This window comes from Athene noctua, chromosome Z (assembly GCF_965140245.1).
Source record: "Athene noctua chromosome Z, bAthNoc1.hap1.1, whole genome shotgun sequence".
Classification (NCBI taxonomy): Eukaryota; Metazoa; Chordata; class Aves; order Strigiformes; family Strigidae; genus Athene; species Athene noctua.
In genome coordinates, this window is record NC_134077.1 from 86,907,316 (window position 1) to 86,931,313 (window position 23,998).

General features: G+C 40.2%; 1 protein-coding gene across 2 annotated transcripts in view; it reads right to left on the minus strand.

The window, feature by feature from the left end:
• The window catches only part of TMEM161B (transmembrane protein 161B), a 48,383-nt gene that overhangs the window by 20,365 nt on the left and 4,020 nt on the right, over positions 1-23,998 (minus strand). For both annotated transcript variants that reach the window (XM_074931204.1, XM_074931203.1), the window contains exons 2-5: positions 14,825-14,928; positions 9,485-9,565; positions 4,869-4,966; positions 3,003-3,159 (exon numbers count right to left, since the gene is read on the minus strand). In XM_074931204.1, the coding sequence (XP_074787305.1) occupies positions 3,003-3,159; positions 4,869-4,966; positions 9,485-9,565; positions 14,825-14,928 (440 nt within the window). The remainder of the gene's footprint in view (positions 1-3,002; positions 3,160-4,868; positions 4,967-9,484; positions 9,566-14,824; positions 14,929-23,998) is intronic.

The window sequence follows — 23,998 nt, forward strand, 5'->3', positions numbered from 1 at the left end:
GTCAGCTGTTGAGGGAGCAAAAGAGTTGCAGAAATTAATTTTCTAAGTCACCTTTCCATAATCTGCACTCTTGCATGCCCTTACTCAATTCCACTGCTTCATCATGTATCACATATTTAAAAGGCAACTTGCCTACAGAAACAGAAGGAAAATACTGGACCACTGTTAAACAAGAGAGGTGCATTAGTCACCAACAACACTGAAAAGGAAGAGGTTCTCAACACCTTCTTCACCTCTGTCTATACCAGCACTGTTGGACCCGGCCTTGGGAACAAAAATCCAGGTCAATGCAAACACAGATGCACTGTCAGTGAAGGAGGAGTTGGTATGTGAACTACTACAGGAGCTTGACCCCTACAAATCGATGGGCCCTGACATTATCCACCCGAGGGTGTTGAGAGAGCTGGCTGATGTCATTGCAAGGCTGCTCTCCATAATCTTTGATAAGTTGTAGAGACTGGGGGACATCTCAGAAGACTGGAAAAAGCCTACTGTCACCCTCATCTACAAGAAGGGCTTAAAGGAGGATCCAGGAAACTACAGGCCCATCAGTGTTACTTCAGCCCCTGGGAAAGTTATGGAATGAATCTTCCTGGGGGCCATCCCAAGTCAAATGAAGAAAGCAATTGGGAAAAATCAGCACGGATTCACCAAGGACAGATCATGCTTGACAGATCACCTTCACTGACGAAGTGACCTGCTTGGTTGATGTGGGGTGAGAGATGGACGTTGTCTATCTCTGAGGTTTTTGATACAGTTTCCCAGTGCCTCCTCCTAGAGAAGCTCATGTGTTATGGTCTGGACAAGGGGTCTGTGCAGTGGGGGGGAACTGTCTGACAGGCTGCACCCAGAGGGTGGTGGGAAATGGCTCCTTTTCAGACTGGCAACCTGTCACAGGTGGGGTCCCCAGGGATCGATACTGGGCCCAACGCTGTTTAATATCTCTGTAAGTGATGTGGATCATGGGATCAGGTGTACCCTGATGAAGTTTGCTGGTGATGCCAAACTGAGTGGGTACGTGGGCACTTGGGAAGGGAGAGCCACCCTGCGGGAAGACCTGGACAGGCTGGAAGAGGGGGCTAACAAGGGCCTTAGGAAGTTCAAGGAGGACAAGTGTAAGGTCTTGCACCTGGGAAAACATCATGCAGGAGTGCAGCACAGGCCGGGATCTACCCAGCTGGGGAGCAGCTCTGGAAAGGGACCTGGGGGTTCTGGTGGACAACAAGCTCCACATGAGTGACAAGTGTGCTGCTGTGCCAACAGGCTGCTGGGCTGCATCAACAAGGGCATCACCAGCAGAGATAAAGAAGTCATTATTCCCCTCTACTCAGCGCTTGTCAGGCTGCACCTGGAATACTGTGTTCAGTTTTAGTCTCCGCTATACAAAAAAGATGTGGCCAGGCTGGAGAGAGTCCAGAGAAGGGCCACAAAGATGATCAAGGGACTGGGCAGCCTGTCCTGTGAGGAAAGGCTGAGAGAACTGGGTTTGTTCAGCCTGGAGAAGAGAAGGCTTAGGGGAGACCTTGTCACCATGTTCCAGTGCTTAAAGTGTGGCTACAAACAAGATGGAGACTCCCCTTTTATAAAGGGCACATGGAGAAGATGAGGGGTAATGTGGATTTTAATGACAGTTCTTAAATACATGATTCACAGAGGCAAGGGGTGGAATGTTTTGGGTCTGTATATGTGATGGGTGTTGGGCATGATGTGTGATGGGCGGTGTCCCCTGTGAGAAGCTTCCTGAAGCTCCCCCGGCTCCAAATCAGAGCCACCTCTGGCCAAGGCTGAGCCCATTAGTGATGGTGGCTGCGCCTCTGCAATTTAAGAAGTGGAACTGGAAGAGTTGGGGTTACGAAGGGGACTTGTGAGGATAGCTTACAAGAAGGACACGTACAAAAACACGGAGGCCAGTGGAAGGAAAAGGAGCAGAGGGAGCTGTGCTGGAGCAGAGAGCCCCTGTACCCCGTGGTGAGAGGGCAGGGCCCCCCCTGCCCCCATGGAGGGCACCGGTGGGGCAGATGCCGCCCTGCAGCCCCTGGAGGAGCCCACAGCGGAGCAGGCGGCTGCACTCGAAGGAGGCCGGGACTCTGAGGGGAGAAGCAGCCCCCGCTGTTGTAGTTCTGTGCCGAAGAGCTGCAACATGTGGGGGGGACCCACGCCAGAGCAGCTCGGGGAGAGCTGCAGCCTGGGGGAAGGACTCAGCTCGGAGAAGGGTCATGGAGAACTGTCTGCTGAGAGAGGGGAACCACGCTGGAGCGGGGCAGAATGTGAGGAGTCCTCCCCCTCCTCGAGGAGGAAGAAGCAGCAGGACTGACCATAACCCCCTGCCCCTGCCCTGCAGCACTTGGCAGGGGCAGGAGGTAGAGAGATCAGGGGCAAAGCTGAGCCTGGGAAGAAGGGAGGGGTGGGGGGAAGGTGTTTTTTAGTTGTGCAAATACTTCTCACTGTCCCACTCTGTTGAGTGTTGTCATTGTTAGTGTCTGAATTTATGTTCTTTTTCTTCCCCTAATGAGTCTGTCTTTTGCCTGTGACCATAAGATATGAGTCATCCCTCTCTGTCCTTACCTCTACTCCCAAGGTTTTTTCTTTATTTCCTTCTTCCCAGCACTATGGGGGAAAGGTCTGAGTGAGCAGCTGCATGGTGCCCAGTCACCCTCTGAGCTCAAACTGTGACAATCTTCCATACAAAAATCTACTTCTGATTGCCAAACTGGGCCAAACAAAGTGGTTTAGAACCACTACATACTACAGATGAGCACTAACTGTATGTTCACACACATGTATTTCTTCCATACATTTGGTATTAACGTTAACAAGCTCCTGATAACAGTATGTACAGCATATACATTACCCAACAATGACACTAGCTTACAGAGTCCTTTCTCCAATTGCTAAGTATTTGTGTATCTTACCAATCAATAATACAGAGCTTTATATGAATTGCAGAATGATGGAAGCTATTTAGAACAGATATATCGATTTAACAAAACAGAAAAGGATACACTGCAAAAGCCAAGACAAGCAGACACCACACTATACTGATATTCATTTCTTGTGAGGGCTTCACAACACTGTAGTAGGCTTCTGTCACCACATACACAACTGTAGCTGCAACAGTGAAATCCACCAACCACTGATATTCCGGAAAATAATGCAATGCTGAAAAACACAAGTTTGCAGATGTTAAAGGTGTGATATTTTCAGGCAGTTACTGACATATATAGAATGCAGTGACAATTTTAAGATGTTTTCCATTACTTGATGCCTAGGTAGACACAGATCATCCAAGCAAAGAGCAACAGCAGCAAAAAAGCCGCATTTTTTTTTCCCCATTCAACAACAACTTCACCCTTCACTTCTGTTATTCGATACTTAATTACTAAAATTTATAAGGCTACAAGATTTTACTATTCTATCATCTCAGCTTTTATTCATTAACATCCTAAATTCAAAAAGCATACTTAATTTAGATCTCAACATCACAACAGAAAACGGTTTTCCAGTTGAGTCTAGCAGCAATTCCAGGCTAAGTTTTTCTGACTCTGCTTAAGATTAAAAGCTCATCAGCAGTCATTTAAAATACTAAATATATCACTTTTTCTTAAAAAAAAAAAAGACCTCTAAGATACTGATGGTTTGTTCTTCCAGGTTTTGTTAGTACCTCCTGTACGGCAATAAATCTGTGTGTAAATTCCACTGTAAAAATTCTGGGGATCACACTGTGTTGCATGCAGGCTGGATGATTTATGAATGGAGAGCTCCCATAGGTGCTGGGGACCGCAAAGAACAATTTGAGACAACAAAGTGTGGCCTGTCCCTCACAAACACCTTCCCTACATCTACAAAGTTAAAAAGTCACAAAACATTACTGAGCATTTGTCTGTTGATTATAAGCTACCTACCTGATGTCAAACACATGAAATTGGACAAACTCAGGTATTTCCAAGTCCTGTACTTATTTTGAAATAACTATCTGGTTCAATTCAGCAGAAGTTTGAATACATCACTTTTTAAAGACAGTTAAACCCTACACTGTATCAGTACCTATAAATACTTGCAGACACAGTTAAATGTGTAATTTCAGGCAAATAACACCAATTGAAACTTGTGAATGGTTTATTTATGTGCTAGCTTCAAAAAACTCTGCATTGCTGTTAAAGGTATTTTCTACACTGTCTCCAATAAGTTAAACTGAGAAATCTCCTGCATAGGACTATAATTCCTTTCTTTCTATACTTATGCATACGGATATAAAAATGTACATTGGAATAAAGTACATATCACATGCATACATACCCATATATAAGTTTTCTGTAACAGAATGACTGGTTATGATTAAGGAATCAAAAACTACCATTTAAAAAAAATTGCAACTTCCAAAACAGTTAATGCTGCTTATTTCAGTACTGTCATTTTCCGTTTCTAAGCATTTTACCTCAATGTTTCACACGTGTGGTTGAAAGGTCTAGTTTCAATGCTGTGGCACATTTCTTATTTCAGACGAGCAGAAAGTATGTGTTTCGACATCTGGCAATTGTCATTTTCTTGTACAAAGCTATGAAGTCTATTTCAAACAGACTACGATGTGACCCTTTTGGTATTGTCTCATATTGATATGGATGTCTTTATGCTGGATTTCACCTACTCATCCTTTTCCATAACACTGCTATTAAGATGTCACCCATGGAACAACAAAGGAGACTTAGCCCTAATTCTTGCCTTCTTGTTTAACTTTGTTATCAGTTGCACTTCTATTTATTCACTGTCTATGAAAAACACTCCAGCACTCATCACAAATAAACACTTGACAGAAAGAATCAGAATATATTTGAAATAATATATTATTGTCTGCATCCACTTATTCTTACCGATAGTGTCTCTTTCAGTCACAGATTTTGTTTCCAGGTGAAGGTCGATGTCTTTTGGAATGGTTAGGGGTTTGTTTTCAATATGACCATTATATTTTCTGTAAAAATAAATAATACACCCACAGATATGACAAAATAAACTTTTTCAATACATAATGGCAATTCAAATTTAAGAAAAGTGCAGACCACTTTTTTTCCAAACGCACACATTTTTATCTATCTAGTTAAAAGCATTAATTCAAGTTCAAATCTCGAGAAACAACCAGGTATGTTACTGATTCCTAGATTTATCTTGCAAGGCTCTGACATACTACTGTGGTACACATTTAAATGCCTCCTGTATACTGCATCCTGAGCATGTATTAGGGCAAGATCCAGTGGCCAGCACTTACTTCAGCCCACCAATTTTCTCTGTTTAGGGAGCTACGGGGTCTTCTAGTGATACCAGTACAGCTACAGAGTAGAATGTATCCACCCTGCCATACAGATACCCTGGAGAAAAATCAAAGCTAAGCTGAGGCTTTTTAGCTGAAGTCTAGACCAGGATGCTGAAAGACAGGAACATTGAAGTCTTTGGATTGAAAATAAGTAAGACAGACAGACTCAGCAGTGTTAATTTACTGATAAAGAAGCAAGAAAAAAAAAAAAAAATTACCACAGTATTACTAGCAATCCTAGAGATCCAGTACATCTTGAAAATAATCCACCATGCTGCCTTTGGGGAGGCACACAAGGCCAAGTACATCATAATACAGCACCAGGCTTCAGGGCTGTGTTCCAGGCTTTAGTCCTTGCTGCAGAGCATGTTGGCGATGCGCAGAGGCTTCATAAACAGATTCATTTGCTCCTATCATACAGGTGGCTACTGGCTTACACAAATGGAAGGAATAAGGCAACCAAAGGTTGATCCTCACACTGCTAAACCCTTCCTGGCTTCCAGCATAGAGCAATTTAGGGATAAACTCAGCCAGGGATTGCATCTCCCGCAAACATCATTCTTCAAAACTTACATGAATTTGCCTAATCCCTTTTCTGAACCAGGATGAAATCTGTTGAGCTGCAGAGTGTGCTATAGTATGAAGTTCCACAGGGTGTGCTCCAAACTGAGAAGTCCTTAAATCTGCTCTATCATTTAGTGCCTCCCTGTATAACACACTAGTAAGTTTACTAGTCCCTATCCACCCTCTGTATACACCAGATACATACCTGCTGCAAAATCCTCCCTTAACCAGTTCCCAGACTAGTAAACCTTATGCTTCTCCTTGCATGGAAGCCTTTCCTCTAGCTTTTCCAGTTCTACCGAATCATCTTTGAAATACAATATAAACAAAAGCATGTCTTTTATGTATAATATGAAGTTAGACTATGATTTCCAAATTGTTGGTTAGAATAACACATCTTTAAGGTGTCATTTTTCACAGCAGAGATACACGTAAAGACGATAAAATATGACATATTTAGAGCAAAAGGAGCATTTTCATCTGGAGCTCTGAAACCATACCAAAATCATGATCTTCACTTTCCTAAAAGTAATGCACACTACCCGACTTCCAATCAAAGAAAACAGAATGCTGTTAAAAGAACCTGAACAAAGTCAAGTTACATGAAATTGGGTTGAGATTACCATTGCTAACTAGAATAAAACAATCTTCATCACTATTAAAAAAAAGTCATTGAAGCAGACCAGAAAAATGTTTGTTAAGTTTAAACAGTCAAAATCAAACCTAAAACTCCTAAATGGGGAAGGAAACAGTAAACTCTTGCCACCTTTCAGAATAGCACCTCTGAAATTAGAAAAGGAGAGGTAGATTTTCCATAGAAAGACAAGTTATTGGGACATAAGCATTAAAAAAAAAATTCAATCATCAATTGTGAACTTATTTTTGAGGAACGATGTCCTCTCAGCTAATGTGTGAAATGAGAATACAAGCAGAAAACATTAATTATTTTTTTTTCAGGCGACATTAATTCTTAGTACAAGAATTTTAATGGACAAACTGAAAACTGAGGATAGGAATCTAAAGCATTACTCCAAAACTTCAGGTGCTCAAGTCTAAACAAGGAGTCCCAAACACTGCCCAGCCACTATCTGCAGCTTGCACGTGCTTCCCTGACCCGAGCTGTACTCTGATGTTTTCATACTGCATGCACCCAGGAGGACCATTCATCTTGAGTGAGATGAGAATTTTCATAACTGAAGCCATTTCAGATAAACAAAATTTGGTGTTCCTACACTCTAATTATCCCAGGGGACCCATAATCAGAGACACAATCAGAACATACCTCGGAACAGACAACTTTAATTCAAAGTAATTCACAGTGGCTATGGACCTTTTCATTAGCCTAACAATTTAATATCACACAATTCTGAAATAGAAAATCTGCCTAATATTCATGTACTATTATAACCTACAGCACAACATATTAAAACATAATATGCATTGAATAAAATGGACTACAAGTTCACACTACAGCTGTTTCTAAGGCTAATTTTCAAGCAAGTTCCTTGGATCTCCTTTTGTCATTTCTCTTTTAATTAGTTCAAATTGGAAAAGTTAAGTAAGAAGCAGCAACTAAATTCTGCAAAGATAGACAAAACAAATCCTTTATCTCAAAAAGACATAGGGAAAATCGATTAGACACATTCTTATTTCTCCTACATCTGTTTCATCTCCTTGGCTCAGAGGAGCACCGCATTCCATTTTTGGCAACCTAAAACAGTACATCCAAACCAGCTCAACAGGAACAAAAAAACAAAAAAAAAATTCCTACTTTAAACTACAGTTCTCCTCCAACAACATCCACTGCTTTAGAGGACACAGAGGTATACTTACTAAAAAGTTATTACTCATTCTGTTGTTACAACAGCAAAGCAAAGAAAGCATCATTTAAGCCCCCACTCTACTGTCTTGGTTTCCCTGAAGTTTCATATCCAACTGTGATTAACACTTACCCTAGTATAAGCAACTACCTAAACTATTAAAACTGTATTCTCTTGGTTAATATAGTAAGATAATTATATCAATCATATAATAACTAAATCACACCAGTAAAACTTGACTGCACAGACATGAAAACACAGCATCACATTTGAAACATTAACCGCAGAAGTTTAGTAACTGAAAAAAGACAACACATATATAGGTGACTTATGATACAGGTTCCTACTAAGTTTCACAGTAAATTTTCCAAATATTACAAAATTTAAGCTTATATGTCAGTACATGTTAACACTCCATGCCTCCGCTCAGCTGAGAGCATGAAATTGCTCTGGTGAAGGTGAGAACACACGTGTTTTGGCTAAGGAAAGGCAGGAAGTGCAATGTACAATTATTATATGGTAATGGGATTGTGGTTTTCTCTTTAAGGCTCCTATAGGTGCACATAGTTACGTAATTTATTTCACATATGAATAAATAGCACTGGTTAAATGAACAGTTCTATATAATAATGCTATTCACGATTATTTTGCCTCAAGTTATTAGAGAAAACCGTTAGGTAAAATGAGTTTCTAATTTTCAAAGAATATTGCAGCAAACATGTAAAATTAAAGTTAATACTAAAGGAACAGCATGGCAATAAGGTTGCTTGCTAACCATGTAGCTCAAGAACTAGGAAACAGAAAGATGGACAAATCACATTACAATGAACAAATTATATGTGCAGTTTGTGGATTAACACAGGTATTAAGAATTATAAGAGTTCATAGTGGAATAAAAGAAAAAGGACTAAAGGAAACCTCCCGTGTCACCAAAAGGAAAGCCAGAGGGGTGGGTCGGTTTGCTTTAAACATAGCCAGCTCCACCACCTCAAGATGTCTCTGTTCTTGTCAAAGTTGTACTTCTGGTAAGGCTTCCAGAACTTCATGCCTGAATGACAGAAATCTGTTTCCAGCTTAAGCTGACAGAGCGCTATCCCATCCCTCTCAGTCATCTTTTTGCTAGGTTAAACAAGCCAAGCAATTCTGGCCTCCCTGTAAGACAGACTTTCTGTTTCCTGGATGATCCTAGCAGCCCTCTGTTCACCTGTTCATGTACAAGTTAATTTTTCTTGAACATGAGTGATCAGTACTGTACACAGTAATCCAGATAAAGTTCTGCACTGGTGCCTTGTCCAAGAGGATTAATATTTCCCTATCTCTTCTACTAGAAATACCTCACCTAATACATCCTAGAAGCACATTTACCTTTTTCACAGATGTATAAGAGTGGTGGCTCATACTAATCCTATGTTGAACTAATATACTCAAATCTTTCTTCTATTCCTTCAAGATGAAGAGCTTCAATCCTACGGAAGATTTGCTTTCCTCAGTTTTCATCCAAATATTCACTAAAAAAAAAGTATCTTTGCCACCAAATTAGCAATTTCACAGACCAATTTTGTGAACTGGAAATCATCCAGTTCTGCACAATTTGGGCACGTTCAACTCTTTGTTAAGCTGAAAGAACACAGTTCAGTACAGACATGTGACAATTAATGTAATGAGGGTAGTCATATGCAACTAACAGTTTTCAACTCAAAGACAAAATTTGGTTGGCAAAGTTATTACATGGATCATGCTTGGGAAAAAAAAAAAAGTGGTAAAATAAAAGAAAAAGCTTAAAACAAGTATTTACCTATCTTTTTTGCTCTTCCCTCTTTGTTTCCCTGCAAGAATCCGTAGTTCTTCTTCAGTAGGATGCTGATACCACCGTAAACTAAAGAAAAATAAAATCTCAAGTAAAACAATATCAGTATTAGCAATTTAGAGTGGTTTTTTTTTTAAATAACACTATATATCAACACAAAGCTACATGTATATTTATATAATGGTCATTTGCAATGCCTAACCAAAATACCCTAGTGTGCAAGTACCAACCCTGCCTGAACTGAATAACCACAGCTAAACTTCAGTTCTCATCAGCATAAAAGATGCTTACTCATAATCAGAAAGTTTTGCTACTTTGTCATTCAAGTGAAAGCCCTTCACTTCTCAAAATACCAAATTTTCAAGTTGTCAAATACAGCAAACAAGGTTGTACTGATATTGAAAGAAGTTCACTAGAATAATTATGCCATAATTCATATACCACAGTTCACTAGAATAATTATAATTACCCAGCAGAACAGTATTCTCAATGATTTTATAAAGTATAATTATGCCTCCCCAAAAAACAGTAATTTTACAGAATCTGGAACAGCTATTATCAAATAACCATTACCAGTCTTTTTTCTTAGGCAGAGCGGATCATAACATCAACACTCCTTTCCTAAACACCTTGTAAGTGTATCTTCAACTCCTACTAGAAAAAGCGCTATTAAAAAGTCACTTATTTGCATGTAGCTGAGCTGCAAGTTTTTCCACTTTCACAAGCCAATGCGCCAGCCATTGCTCGTTTATTTAGAAGACAAGTAGTGGCAAGGAAATTCTGTAGAGGAAAAGCAGAGACAGTTAAGTCTCTAAAATGGTACATTTTACCTTACTCTCTACCTTAATCTGTAAGTGTGTCAAGAACCTCAGTGGCTGAAACAAGGCCCTTTCCACACTCAACAGGGGAGAGTTCTGTCCAGATGCAGCTAGGACATCACTCTGTCTCCATTCTGAAATACTGAGACAAAAGAGCCCAAGTATTAACAGGAACAGATTTGGGAAATTTATGTGGAAGTACTTTTCTGGAGGAGGCAGCCAATAATAGGTGACACAGGTTATCACAGGGTAATAGAGATGATCATAGAATTCACGACCAGTACTTCTAACCTTAAGAAATTCTCATCAGGTAGGACCATTCAAATCCACACTGGCAAATGAGAGATTATCAAATCCAATTTCAAAAAGAGAGCAAGGCAAATTTGGAAAATTAAACATGGAATACAAACAACCTCAAGCCACTTGGACAACTGATTCCCAGCTCCATTTTGGAAAGGCTTCCTGTCCCAAGTAGACTAGACTTAGTCCACCCATCTTTATATTTGCAGAATATGGACTTTCATGTAAATATAAAAAATGTTGTCATTCTTTAAGGAACACTGTCTACTGAAGGAGGTCCACTGCTACAGGACTCACGCTAAAAGCGGAAACAGTCCTAAATAGGAGCTGCCACAGGAAGCAGTATTATACATCATCTACCTTCTTTGCGATGGCACAGACACTTCATGTCTGCACACATGCTGCAAGAGACACTGGACCAAGACTAAGATAAAGAAAAGGTACAATTATAATGAAATGTATGCATCACTGAGCACATGCCTGCCCGGTAGATCTTAAACAGGAGACATGGCCCCTCTGTCCTGATACTGTCCTTAATGCTACACTAAACTTGGCTGAGGACAGGGAAGTGAAAATGAAGAAAAACGGTGTGACAAAAATACAACATGTTTCAGGAAAAGCTCCCAATTTCAGCAGTTTAATTGTTGGTATAATGAAGCACTGAACAGGCAGGTGCAGGGATCATAGACATCATCTTAAAATAACTTAAAAGCTGGCATAATGGATACGAGTTCAAGCCAGCAATATTACAAAGAATACAATCTGGTTAATAAGGGGTTCCACAAGCCTGTGTCAGTAGGTACTGCTGGGCTAAATAATCAGCTGATGCTGGGATTTCTTCAAGAGAAAATAAGTTCAGTACCAGCTAATAACGCATCAGCACAATCCACACCATTGCACGCTGCAAATTTCACTGACAGTTCAAAAATTGAAAACTGCCCATACTATAGACTTTGCATGTACAAGGAGTTCTGGTGGGGAGAAGAGAGTCTGAATTTCTGGGGATTTTTTTCTGAGGCTTCAGCAGAAGTGCAAGCTATTTCACTCACTTACTTTTATCATGTGTGGTCCCAGCTGAAAAATTTGCTGTTTGCAAACTCTGCTGCAAAAGAGCCTTTGTTAAGACTAAGAATCACACAGAAGCCAGAGCAACTACTTCTTCACCCAAGAAGACAGCCTACACTGGAGATACTAACTTCTTCCTATCTTTCACATGACCTAGAGAAAGTGGGGGAAAGCAGATGAATAGTCTTCTGCTTTGTCATTCACTACCTGCCAGATCTGAACTTCGCATGCTAAAAGTATCACAAGTTCTGTAATGACAAAAATTACCAGTGTTGGAAAGCAAACTTTTCAAAATCTCTCCTGTGCAGAAATAGTACCTAATACAGCATAACAGACAAAATCCTTGCACTGTGTAACATACTAACACAAATCAAGCACTTAAATCACAATTTGTTCTTAATTATACTACAGAATTATGCTGCAAGTGATTCCTAATTACAACTAACAGGATACAAGAGTTTTGGGATTTTCTAGTTAATAAACCCTACACACCTTGCATTTAACATCTACAAACCAAGAGACTGAACAAACATTTTCATTAAGGTAGAGCTAAAAAAAAAAAAAAAAAAAAAAAAAGAGTAGTTTGTATCTGCTTTAGCTTATGTATGTTTAAAACTGAGATCCCACAATTGATTCCTCTGTAGCTCTGACATACCCAAGTTAGCCTGAATAGCAAAAGCAGCACAGATATGCCCCAGTTAATCTGAATGAAGGTCATTAATGAATGCACAACAAAACATTTGTTTTCTCCTGTCCTCCTGAAGTGGCCTGAAAACAGAATGTAGTTGAGCAACTTACAACTAACATTTTGGTAGAGAATGTTTTATTAGTTAAAAATGAAAAAGCCTATGCAGATATTTAGGCTGCAAATGCACTTCAGTAAATACAACTACTCAAATTCTGTCCAAGTTCTGAAAATAGCCTTGACTGGAAAAGCTTTTATTTCTTTATTACTTTAAGTAAATAGTTTTTCAGTACTAAATGAGAGCTGTTCATTCTGTAAATGAATAATTACGTCAACCTATTCTAACAGTTCTTCTCAATTTTGAAGTGTCTGTGTTTCCTGTTCATCAACTTTGAATGTACACATACAGGCATACTGAAACCAACTGGTCACTTAAAAAGAGTTTCTGGCTTGTCTGGTAATATGTTTATCCTCCCTCCCATTTGGCAAGGGCTATCTGCAGACATTTCAGACTACCTTGCTTAGAAAAGCCTCCCAACCCTTTGGAAGAAAGACACTTAAGCCAATAACCAGCTCCAGGAACCAGACTAGTTGAAGTATACTGACAAATGAAAGGAGGAACTGGCAGTAACTTCTTAGAAAAGCTGGACTACTTAGGAGTGTGTCTGCCTGTGCCTTACATGTCTATAAAACCCTCCACCACCCCACCCACAGAGGTCTGTCAAAGAAAATGCTGAAGGCAAAAAAAGACAGCACTAAAGAAAATGGGTTAACATAGAAGATAGTTTATCAGCTGAACTAAGAAGAGAACTGTTTTTCTTCTGGCCATTTAAATTCAGATTCTTGTTGCAGTGAAGCTTCTGACTTGTTTTTATTTCTGGAATGCAGAAATATTTCTGGCTCTTTACATAATTCTTGTATTCGGGAGGTTATTCACAATGACTGAAATTACAATGCACTAAAATAGTTACCAGATAAATAGACCACTGAAAAGCAACAATGAGATTGTCAAGACTACTGACATGAAAGGCAATAAGACTCCGATTGACTTCAATGAGAGCAAAATTCTATAAGCACAAGTGGAGAAATCCTGCTTTATGTATTTATCGATCTGCAGGTATGCAAAGATAAAAGAAGAAAAGGATTATGAAAAATATTTGAACAGCAAACCTCTCCCTATCACTGGCACAAGGCATGGTTTAGAACAAGGATACAGAAAGGGAAAACTTCACAAGAATGAAGAACATGGGCATAGTATCAAGCAATTCTTTAAAAACAGCAACTAAATATTTAAATTTTGAAACAAAAATTTAAATAAATATTTTAAAGAGGATCTAAAAAGTAAAAAAATGTCACTTGAGTAATTGCTGATAAAAAACACTACGTTAGTAACATACCTTAAAAATAAACTATGCAATTTCATATTCGTTAATGTAATACTCTTTTTAGAGCACAAAAAGGGTGATCATTACCCTGCAGATGTGGTCAACAGTGAAACTTCACACAACAATTGAGAGTATGATTCCTGTTCATATTATTCACCTGACAATTACTGTTTTCCATTATACTTAACATGCATCTAAACAACATTTAGCCATTTTCCATTAGCAGCTCTTCAGGTGATGAAATAGGGAAAATTAAAAAGAAAAAATTTGGTAATTCTGAGATGCTGAGGAAAAATGGCAATGGAAAATTATATAAGACTGGTTAAGAATCCTATGGAGTGCATTGTTATTCAAGGCTACTCCTTCAGAAATCAGTGAGTAGATTTGGTTTTCTCAAATTTTTAACAATTACGAAAGACAGCACACTACCTTCTAATCATACAAAGTGGGTTTTTTCTGAAACAAAAAAACATAGTGTCTATGATTCTTTTAATATTTAAGACACTGATTTGTATTCAAAGCAGCTGCTGGTTTTTGTTGTTATTATAGATACAGACACACAGGGAATGTTCCCCTTGCAACTCATTATGCCTGCTTGATCTATTGTTATGAGGAAGTAGTGTACTGAAATTTATACTAATCCTGTCCTATGAAGTATTAAAAAAATAGAATTTTAATAAACATCTAAGCACTCTGTACGCAAGGCTAATCAGCAGGTGGAGTATCAAGAAAACTGAGGCAACGCAGAGAAAAAAGTCCTTCCATTCTTCAATGTCTTTTCTTACTTTAATATTAAAAAGTTAAACTGCATGTACCTTGTGCCTTTAATAAAATCAGAGCAAACTTTATGACTGATACAATTAGCAGCAACAAACAAATGTTCTTTTACAGCAACACTGTCTATACCTTGAGCCTGTAAATCAGGTGTCACAATGCTATGGTAATACATTTAAGAACAGCAGAGTAATTATTTTTCAAGAAAACAACCTAAATTAGAATGTTTTACTGTTACTACTCTAATGCATAATTGCATTACCATATTCACACACCCTGTAGCAACTGTTTCTTATCTTACCTGCCACTACAGAGAAGCCAACGAGCAAGAGAGTAGTGAGGTATGATCTTCTGTATGACACTAGCCATTACCATGGTAACCACCAACTGTACACCTATCACACCCTGTAAAGGAATAAGTTAATAACAAGTCAATATGTGTTTTAGAAAAGTGCTGAAGTACTTATTTTTTTTAAAAAAAAAAAAAAAAAAAAAAAAAAAGAAACACCCTGTATTGTAGATATAACACTTTTTGGTTATTTTTAAACTAGAGGGGGGGAAAAAAATACTATATCAGTTTTCAAGAAATCCCCTGGAACTTGCTATAACCAGTTACATAATTCATCGAAGGGAAAAGGCGTTGCCAGGTCATGAGCTCAGTAACGTATGCCTCCTGTTTTATGGACTGTAAGACCGCATTGTGGACATGGCATTTCACAAGGCATCATGCTTTAAAATTACATCACTGATTACAATCTTGGCTTTTGTGGTCTCTTCAGTTCTGACATGATTTAACAAGACCCCTGGAATTAACAATAATTTACAACATATCATAAAATTACATCCTTTGATTAGTTCAGAGCACATGCTCCTCGCCAAACTGCAAGCACAGGTGGGGAATGGAGGGGAGGGCAGGCAGAAATCAGCACAGCTTCACTTCAACCTCCAACCCTTGATCAGGAGTTGGCACTTCAGCAGAACCAGCAGCAATCTCATTTCCAGTCACTCAGCAAGCTTTAATTCCAACTATCAGATGTTGTTTCTAAATAAAGCAACTTTAAACTTCTAAAGCTAAATAACAATGAGTGAAATGTTGCATCGTATTACTTTGATCCTGCACATGAAATTCTATCAGCTAACACACCATGTTAAAAAACAGCATGAAGCATGTGCACCATATTTCCTCCACTTACATGCAAGAATTTCACGCTTAAAACATCACAAGCAATAGTAAAATAGTATCAGACACAAATATGCAAGAAATTTACAAACACGTGAACAGAAAAGACTCTTAAGAATCAACCAACTAAGCTATCTCCACTCTTCTAAACTGTTTTTCAGAATACTTCCTCATGGAAAGGAGTACAGGCACTTTTTCTACAAACCGCCAGATTTAAATGGTGTCGTGTAAAAGTTCATATTCACTTTCACTGTTGTCTACCAAGTTTTGAATAATGGTGGTTACTAACAATATTTAAATGATAAAATATTTCCCTCTATAGTTGTACACGTTGAGAATTTCAGTTCACCAGATTTGCACTAAAGCAACATGCTATAAAAGGTCAGGTGGCAAAAGTATTTCTACATATAGAAGCAGTATGCAATTAACCATTGGCAAATAAAACACAGATTAGCTCATACACTTGAGAAACATTTTCTCCAGTATTGCCCAAAGGAAGAAGTAAGATTCACCCCTCGAGAACACCTCACTAGCAGCCCAGCATACAGTACCACCACTGTTTAAACACATCCCTCTCACCTAGTATACCTGTTCTCTTGGAGGAAAACTAACAACACGCTATTTTTACCCCAAGTTTCTCTCAATGCAAAGGTAACCTTGGAAAGAAAAGAGCAATTCTTACACAATGGTGAAACAGATGAAGTTGGAAGGGACCTCTGGAGATAAACTTAGTCCCACCTCCTGTGGCAGGTGCACCCACCCTGACAGAGACAGGGCTTCCTGGCCATTGGGACACAGCACCTGCTGATTCTTTCTTTTGCATCCTTGTTCTCAGGGTTTTACAGTAATTGGGGCCCTCAGCTAAGAAGGGCTGATGCTGACCACAGATCAGATTCATCTCAGGTATAAATGGAGTCCCCTGGGGGAGCCATTTTGAGCCAGTTCCCTCTGGAGCAGCACACACAGCTGCAGTCGAGGACTCTCCCCTTGGCTCAGGACATTGCCCAAGGAAACGCATTGCGGCTGAGAGCCCTCACTTTTCAGGTGAGTGATTGAGTGGTTTGGATTGTCATTAAAGTCTAGGAGTTCCTTGAACTGATTATGCAGTAATAGTTTTTCCTCTCACAGACATTTGGATCTGTCATTTATTAATTGCTGGAGTGTCAGTTGATTGTACCTAGAATAAACTTTATTTTAATTATGTCCTGTTTATTTTGAGAGCCTCCAACACCTCTGCTGCTAAGATGGTCAACTACAGCTGGTTGCTCAGAGACATGCATTCAGTCAGGTTTTGAATGTCTCCAAGGACGGAGACTCCACAACCTTCCTGGACAACCTGTGCCAGTGTCTGACCATCCTCACCTTAAGCAGTTTTTTTCTTTCTTATATTTAAATGGAATATTCTGTGTTGCACCCACTGCCTCTTCTTCTTTCAGTAGGCACCACTGAGAAGAGTCTTGCTCCACCTTCTTTATTCCTCCCCATCAGGTATTTATACACATGAATAAGATGCCTCCTGAACCTTCTCCAGGCTCAACAGTCCCAGCTCTCTCAACCTCTCCTTGTATGACAGATGGTACAGCCTCTTAACATCTTTTGTGGCCCTGTGCTGGACACTCTCCAGTAAGCCCATGTCTCTCGTACTGGGGAACCCACAACCAGACACTGCACTCCAGTCTCTCACTAGTGCTGAGGTGAGCACCTTTGTCAACCTGCTGGTGATTCTCAGCACAAGGCAGCCACCTTTGCCACAAGGGCTTATGGTCAACTTAATGATCTCCAGGACCACGATGTCCTTTTCTGCCAAACCATTTTCCAGGTGGACAGCCCCCAGCATGTTCTGCTGCCTGGACTTATTCCTTCTCAAGAATATTGGTGTTTCCCTTTGCTGAGCTGCATGAGATTCCTGTTGACCTGTTTCTCCAGCCTGTAGAGGTCCCTCTGAATGGCAACACAACTACCTGACGTAGCAGCCACTCCAAGTTTTGTACCATCTTCAAACTTGCTGAGGGTGCACTCTCTTCCATCTTCCAGGTCATTAATGAAGATGCTAAATAACAATGGCAGCAGCATCAATTCCTGGGGCACATCACTACGGACTGGCCTCCAGCTGGACTTTGTGCCACTAATCACAACACTTGGAGCTCAGCACCTCAGCCAGTTTTCAGTCCACCTGGTTGATCACTTATCTTGCCTGTACTTCATCAGTTTGTCTACAAGGATGTTACTGCAAACAGTGCTGAAAGCCTTGCTAAAGTGAAAAATAAACATTATCCACTCTTCCCCTTGCCCAAGCTAAGCATTCTACGATGAAATGATACCAAGTTGGACAAGCATGATTTCCCCTTCATAAATCCAAGCTGACTACTCCCAAGTCCATCTTGTCTTTAATATGTTTGAATTTAGTTTCCAGGGTTATTTCTTTATTACCTCCTCAGGGATCAAGGGGAGGCTGACCAGCCTTTAGTTCTCATATTCTCACTTCTTGAAGACAGAAGTAACATTTGACTTCTGAAGTCCTCAGCAACCTCCCCTAATTGTCATGATCTTTCAAAGATAGAGCAATGGTGGCCAACAAGAGTGACCTTGCAACAACACTGGCCACTCTGTCAGCACTGGTGGCTGCATCTCCTCAGGAACCACAGACTTGCCTATCTACGATCTATTTAAATGTTCTCTAACATGATAGTCTTACATGGAGGGTAAGCCTTCATTGCTCCAGATTCTCCTACCAGTCTCAGGAGCCTGGGATTTCTGGAGACAAACTGTAACAGTGAAGACCAAGGCAAAGACAACATTAGTATCTTGGTCCTTTGCCACCAGGTCTCCTGCCCCAGTTAGCAGCAGGCCTGTGTTAACCATCATAATGCATTTGCTGTTGATATATTTGTAGGTGTTCTTGTTGCCATTCAGGTCTCGCATCAAACTCAATTCCAGGTGGGCTTTGGCTTTCCTAACCCCACACATGCATGCTCAGACAGTTTTCCACATTCCTCCTGGGTGACCTGACCCTGCTTCCACCTCTTGCATACTTCTTTTCTATGTCTCAGCTTTGTCATGAGCTCTGAGTTCATCCATGCACATCAGGATGGACTGTTCTTGAGCTTGGAGTCCTTGAAAGTCTAGCAGCTTTCCCAGACTCCTCTCTATAATACTCTTCAAGTTGAGCCTGATCAGTCTGCTCTCCTGAAGATTATAAACCTACTACTTGCCTTGTTTCCTTCTCTCAGAATCCTGAGGTCTACTAACCAACTGCCACTGCAGCAAAACCTGCACATCCTTCACATGACCGACCAGTTCTTCCTTGTGTGCAAGTCTGAAGGTCCAGCAGAGCACGTCATCAGCTGCTCAGTCATCTGTGTTAGGAAACTGCCATCAAAGCACACAAAAAATCTCCTGGATTGCTTGTGCCCTACTGTGTTGTCTCTTCAAAGATTCTAAGGTAGCTAATATACCCTATAAGACCAGGACCTAGAAACTGAAGAATCTTTCCCATTGGCTGAAGAAGGCCTTATCTTTTACCTCTTCATTATTAACGCGATCTATAACAGACTTCTACAACATCACCCATGTTGCTCTGTCCTCTAGTCCTTACCCATAAACTCTCAGATGGTTCATTATTGATCCCATGGCAAACATCCAAGCATTCCCATTGCTATCTCACTTAGGAGCAAGTCCCCCTCTCCTCACTACCCCAAGCCAGTCCTTCCAAAGGGCCTGCACCAACCCATCCACCCATGGCACCACTCCAGTCTGTGGAATAATTACTGGAGGTGCCTTAGAAATCAAACCTATGTTAAAGCCACAGCACTGTTCACGCATTAAGGAAACGTACAACATCGAAGAAGCTTCCAGGGTGAAGCACAACTGGTAAGCAAGGCATCTATTCCACAGTGGTTCCCTGGACAACGTTGCCTGCAAAATAGCATGGAGGGAGGAGCAGAGTGAAGACTCTGTGGGCAGGCTCTGCGAATTGCCGGAGATAGGAACTTTATGGTACTGATAAACTGCATATTTGCCACCCTGGGCCAACAGTCTGTCACATTCTGACAAAATGATGTCCTTCATGCCAAGTTTGTTCATCATATTCTCATTAAAATACAAAAACACTCTCCATCCCAAAGGCTACCCGCCTCCAAAGTGTGGCCAACCCCTCACTGAACTTGCACTCTGAATTTTTGTTAGCCTATACCTTTAAAAGGGAAGTAAGAGAATCTTACACCAACCATAAAAAAAGGTATGTATGACTACAGTCACTCAAACTCCACCTTGAAGATTAAAAATTGTATAAAAATGGCCTGAGAAAGGGGGAATGTTGGAGGAAGGTATCATTGTGAACAAGTCAGGGGAGATACTGCCTCTGACTCCTGCGATCAGTTGGCGGGCTGAACCTCTCTTTCCCCACTCATAGGGACACCTTTGGATGAGATCCGGACTATTCCGAGTACTTGCTAGGAAAACTTAGAAATCTCTACATATAGAGTCCCTTTTTAATTTTGTGCACTGATTATTTATAATACCAATATTTGCACATGTTTTTGCAGACAGTATATCACCAGTTATCCATCAGAACCTGTATTTCTGCTGCTTCAATAAACTGCAGTATTTGTCAAGCTACACATAAAAGTTTCTCACTGGGCACTGACAGAATCTCTAAGTCTGGCCGTGTGAGTCCATGGAGCATGACTAAGCTGAAAGTGCAGTGCACTGTGAGTGCATCCATAATCACGATAGCTCAGGAAGTTGAACATGACCAGACTAATACTGACAAACTGGATATCACTCAGTCTAAACCTAGCTGCTCCCAGCCCCTCTGACATTTGAGGATAAGCTGGAATGCAAGTGGGTTTATTTTATGCCAAATTACCCTCTAATGCAACACAATTGTATGAGCTATCTCATCACATCTTTTGTTATCCATATGAAATCATAGCTCTGCAACTTCATACAGGCTCCTACTTTCCCATTTTCTCCCCATGCTGCATGCATTAGTGTACAGGCAGGTCAGAGATGCAGCCAAGTGTGCCGCTTTCCCACAAGAGGCCTAAGACCTTCTCCCCACCAATGCTGGCCTCATAATCTTTGTACAGCTTTGTGTGGGCCTCATTCTGCTCTGTTTTGCTGTTTTCAAGACTCCTCTCCACATCACCCTGCATCCTTTGCTTAACAACCCAGTCCACCACTTTCTCCTCTCGAATCATGAGTCATCACCTCCCTCCTCTCAGTCCTAGTCTAAAGCTCTCCATACCAGCTTGGTCAACGTGTTGGCAAAGATGCTTTTTCCCCACTTGGTCAGGTGAATGCTGTCCCTTCCTAGCAGTCCTTGAACTTCAGAGGGGGTCCTATGGTCATACAAAGCAAGTCCCTGCTGTCAACACCTGCAATGCAACCAGCTATTAACCTACAGCATCCACCACTCTTTGTCAACCTTCCCTCTCCTCACCAACATCATCTCCTTTGGTCTTAAATATTGTACTAAGGAAAGTTCTTCTCTTTTCTTCCTTTGACACTTTTTTTTTTTCCATTTAAATCAAAAATTCTGTCAATACAGCAGATGAAATGTTACAGGTGATGTGGAAGGTGTTCCTGCCCATGGCAGCAGGGTCGGAGCTAGATGATCTTTAAGGTCCCTTCCAACCCAAACCATTCTATGATTCTATGTTCAGTATCATCCTTGATAAAACGTGCTTGAGGGATAATAAAATAGCATATATTATCTTCCAGTATTTGTAAACACTTTCAATGTTACCAAACATCTCATAACAACGTGTTGAATGTCACTTAAAAGTACTTGTTACTTCATTATCTGAAATAACACCTTTGTTGTTTTGTTTTTTTTTCCAGATAGCATTGTTTCTCTAGCACTCAAGCCTCTCTTTGCCTCCACCCTCCTTGAAATTTCTACTGCTCCTTTATATTGGTGCCATCAATTGTTTGAGGTACCTCAAAGAGTAACACCTCACTTTTGCTTATGCTCCATGTCACCAAGACCAGGGACCAAGATCAGGATTGAAGCTATATGTATTATTTTAAACACTCTACCTTTATTAGGGATTCTTCACATCTTGGAGTCCTGTATTTAAGATTACTCAAAGCAATTTCCTAGCTAAGGGAAAGTGTACTTAAAATGAAGTGTTATTAAAACAAGCTGCCTGCATAATATATTTTATATATTTAAATTACTAAATTGCTCAGGAAGCATATAATCTTCAATTTGTTTACAAAACAAACCATGCATTTTAAAATCAAATGTTTATTCTGACCACCTTGCAATAAGCCTAACCACTTCCACTCAGTGTGAGAGAGAAACCACTGTCCCTCCATCTGGCCTGCCTACTAAGCCACGATCCTCAGAATTAACTATCGCAAAGTTACATTACTCTTTCTCTAGAATAATTTTTTTATTAGGAGGACTGCCTAATCAGGCGCCAGTGACTCTTCAATTACTGCTAGAACTTTCTCTTTGTAAGGGAAAGAGAATGCCTTTTCAACTCAAGATAACAGGAAGGAAAATTATACAAATCAAGGCAGTTATTTTTTATACAGGGTAGCAGGTCCACTAGCTGAGGTAAAATACTTGAAATTCAACACACTATTTAAAAGTGCACCTACAGAAATCCCCCTCCTTACTCAAGTGAAGGCTGCAAGTTGAAACTGAAGCCATTAGGGTCATTTTATCTTCAGCCACTGAAGGTCTCTCTGCATCCTCCCTGTTCCCTTTCAGCAGAAACTGTAGTCATTCCCATAAAGGTTACTGCTGTATTTCTTAAAACCAGACACGCCTACAAAATTATTTCGGCTTACAACTGAAAGCAATCTAGCAAATTTTAAGCCATTAAAAAATATTTTTAAAAGCAACAATGGTATCTCTAATCTTAATTTAAAATCTGATTTTGTGGTGGAAACATCCTTCTGGTATTTTCCTACACTTCAAGCAACTAAAAAATGGATATACCCACTCACTTATCAGGGCATTTTTCTCTTGACTCCTGGAGGTTAGTAATCAACCACAAGCAATATGTTAACAAAGTAAAACTGTCACATTAAATTAAAAAATTCCACTGCATTAATCTTCTTGCAATCAGCCAAGAACACATGGCAGAGGAATACAGTGATATGCCCACTCAAAATAACATGCTGTGTGCAAAGCTCAACATTTTGTCAGATCTACTCTTCTGCCTGTACATGGTTATACACTACTTATACGTTGACTAATGCACTCTGGAAAAATCTACATTCTAAACTATCTCACAACACTGAACACAACTTCCCCCCCCCCCCCAAAACACAGACATAAAACCACTAAATATAGGGTTCATTCCAATTCAGGCTCTGTCTAGATGAAGTCTCCCACATACTTTTAAGTCTTCCCATTAGCCCTAATGCCAATTTAAATTCAAAATCACTCATTTCAGGTATATGAATGAAGATCAGGTGTTGGTTCCCAGCAGTATCTTGTATTCTCTACTTGCCATATGCAAATTTAGTGGACATAGATTTTTAAGTTGTGGATTTCTGGCTAAATTCTAAAGTCTATCCCAGCTTAATAGTGTATAAGTGTTTGAGAAACAAGATGCTCAAGGGCAAAGTCCACAATTACACGGGGGCTTTGGGGGCCTCTGGGGAACAAAACCTGGAATCCAACAACCCATGCGATCTGTACTAAAAGTAATTGAGCACACAATCACAGACAGGCTCAACTCAAAAGTAACAGAAGCACTACTAGCCTCTTCAAGATGAGGAACTGCTGCACAGATCAAATACAGTATCTGCAGTTATAGAACAGTTGTTAGAAAATGACAGTATTTGAATCCATCTCACAAGACCTTCAGCACTCTCTGATTCCACATATATCCATGACCCTATTACACTTCAGCTTCGCAGCCTGGAATCTGAAATCCAACATCAAGATACTGGAGAGAGAAGCCACTGTCTCGTTGGTCAGAGACATTTCTATCAAACCGTATAATGCCAAGAAGCACTCTGCCCAAAGAAAAGATGACTACGCAAAACAGTTAAGTCAGTTTCTCTGCAAAAGAGAGGTTGGCAAGCAACCTCGTGGTCAAAGATGAGACTGAAATAGTACAACCACATAGGGACTACACTGTCAGTTAGACTGCAGTCTGGCTGTATTTCTGTGACAGAGCAAGGTCTTCAGTGAGAGACGTCTTAAAAGTCTTAAGCACTGCGCTCAGTTCCAGGTCCTTCAGTAAGAATGGCGTTCTTATTTTTCCTTGCATAATACAGCACATCTTTTACAAGAAATCTTTTAATAAAACATAGCAGAGAATGTTT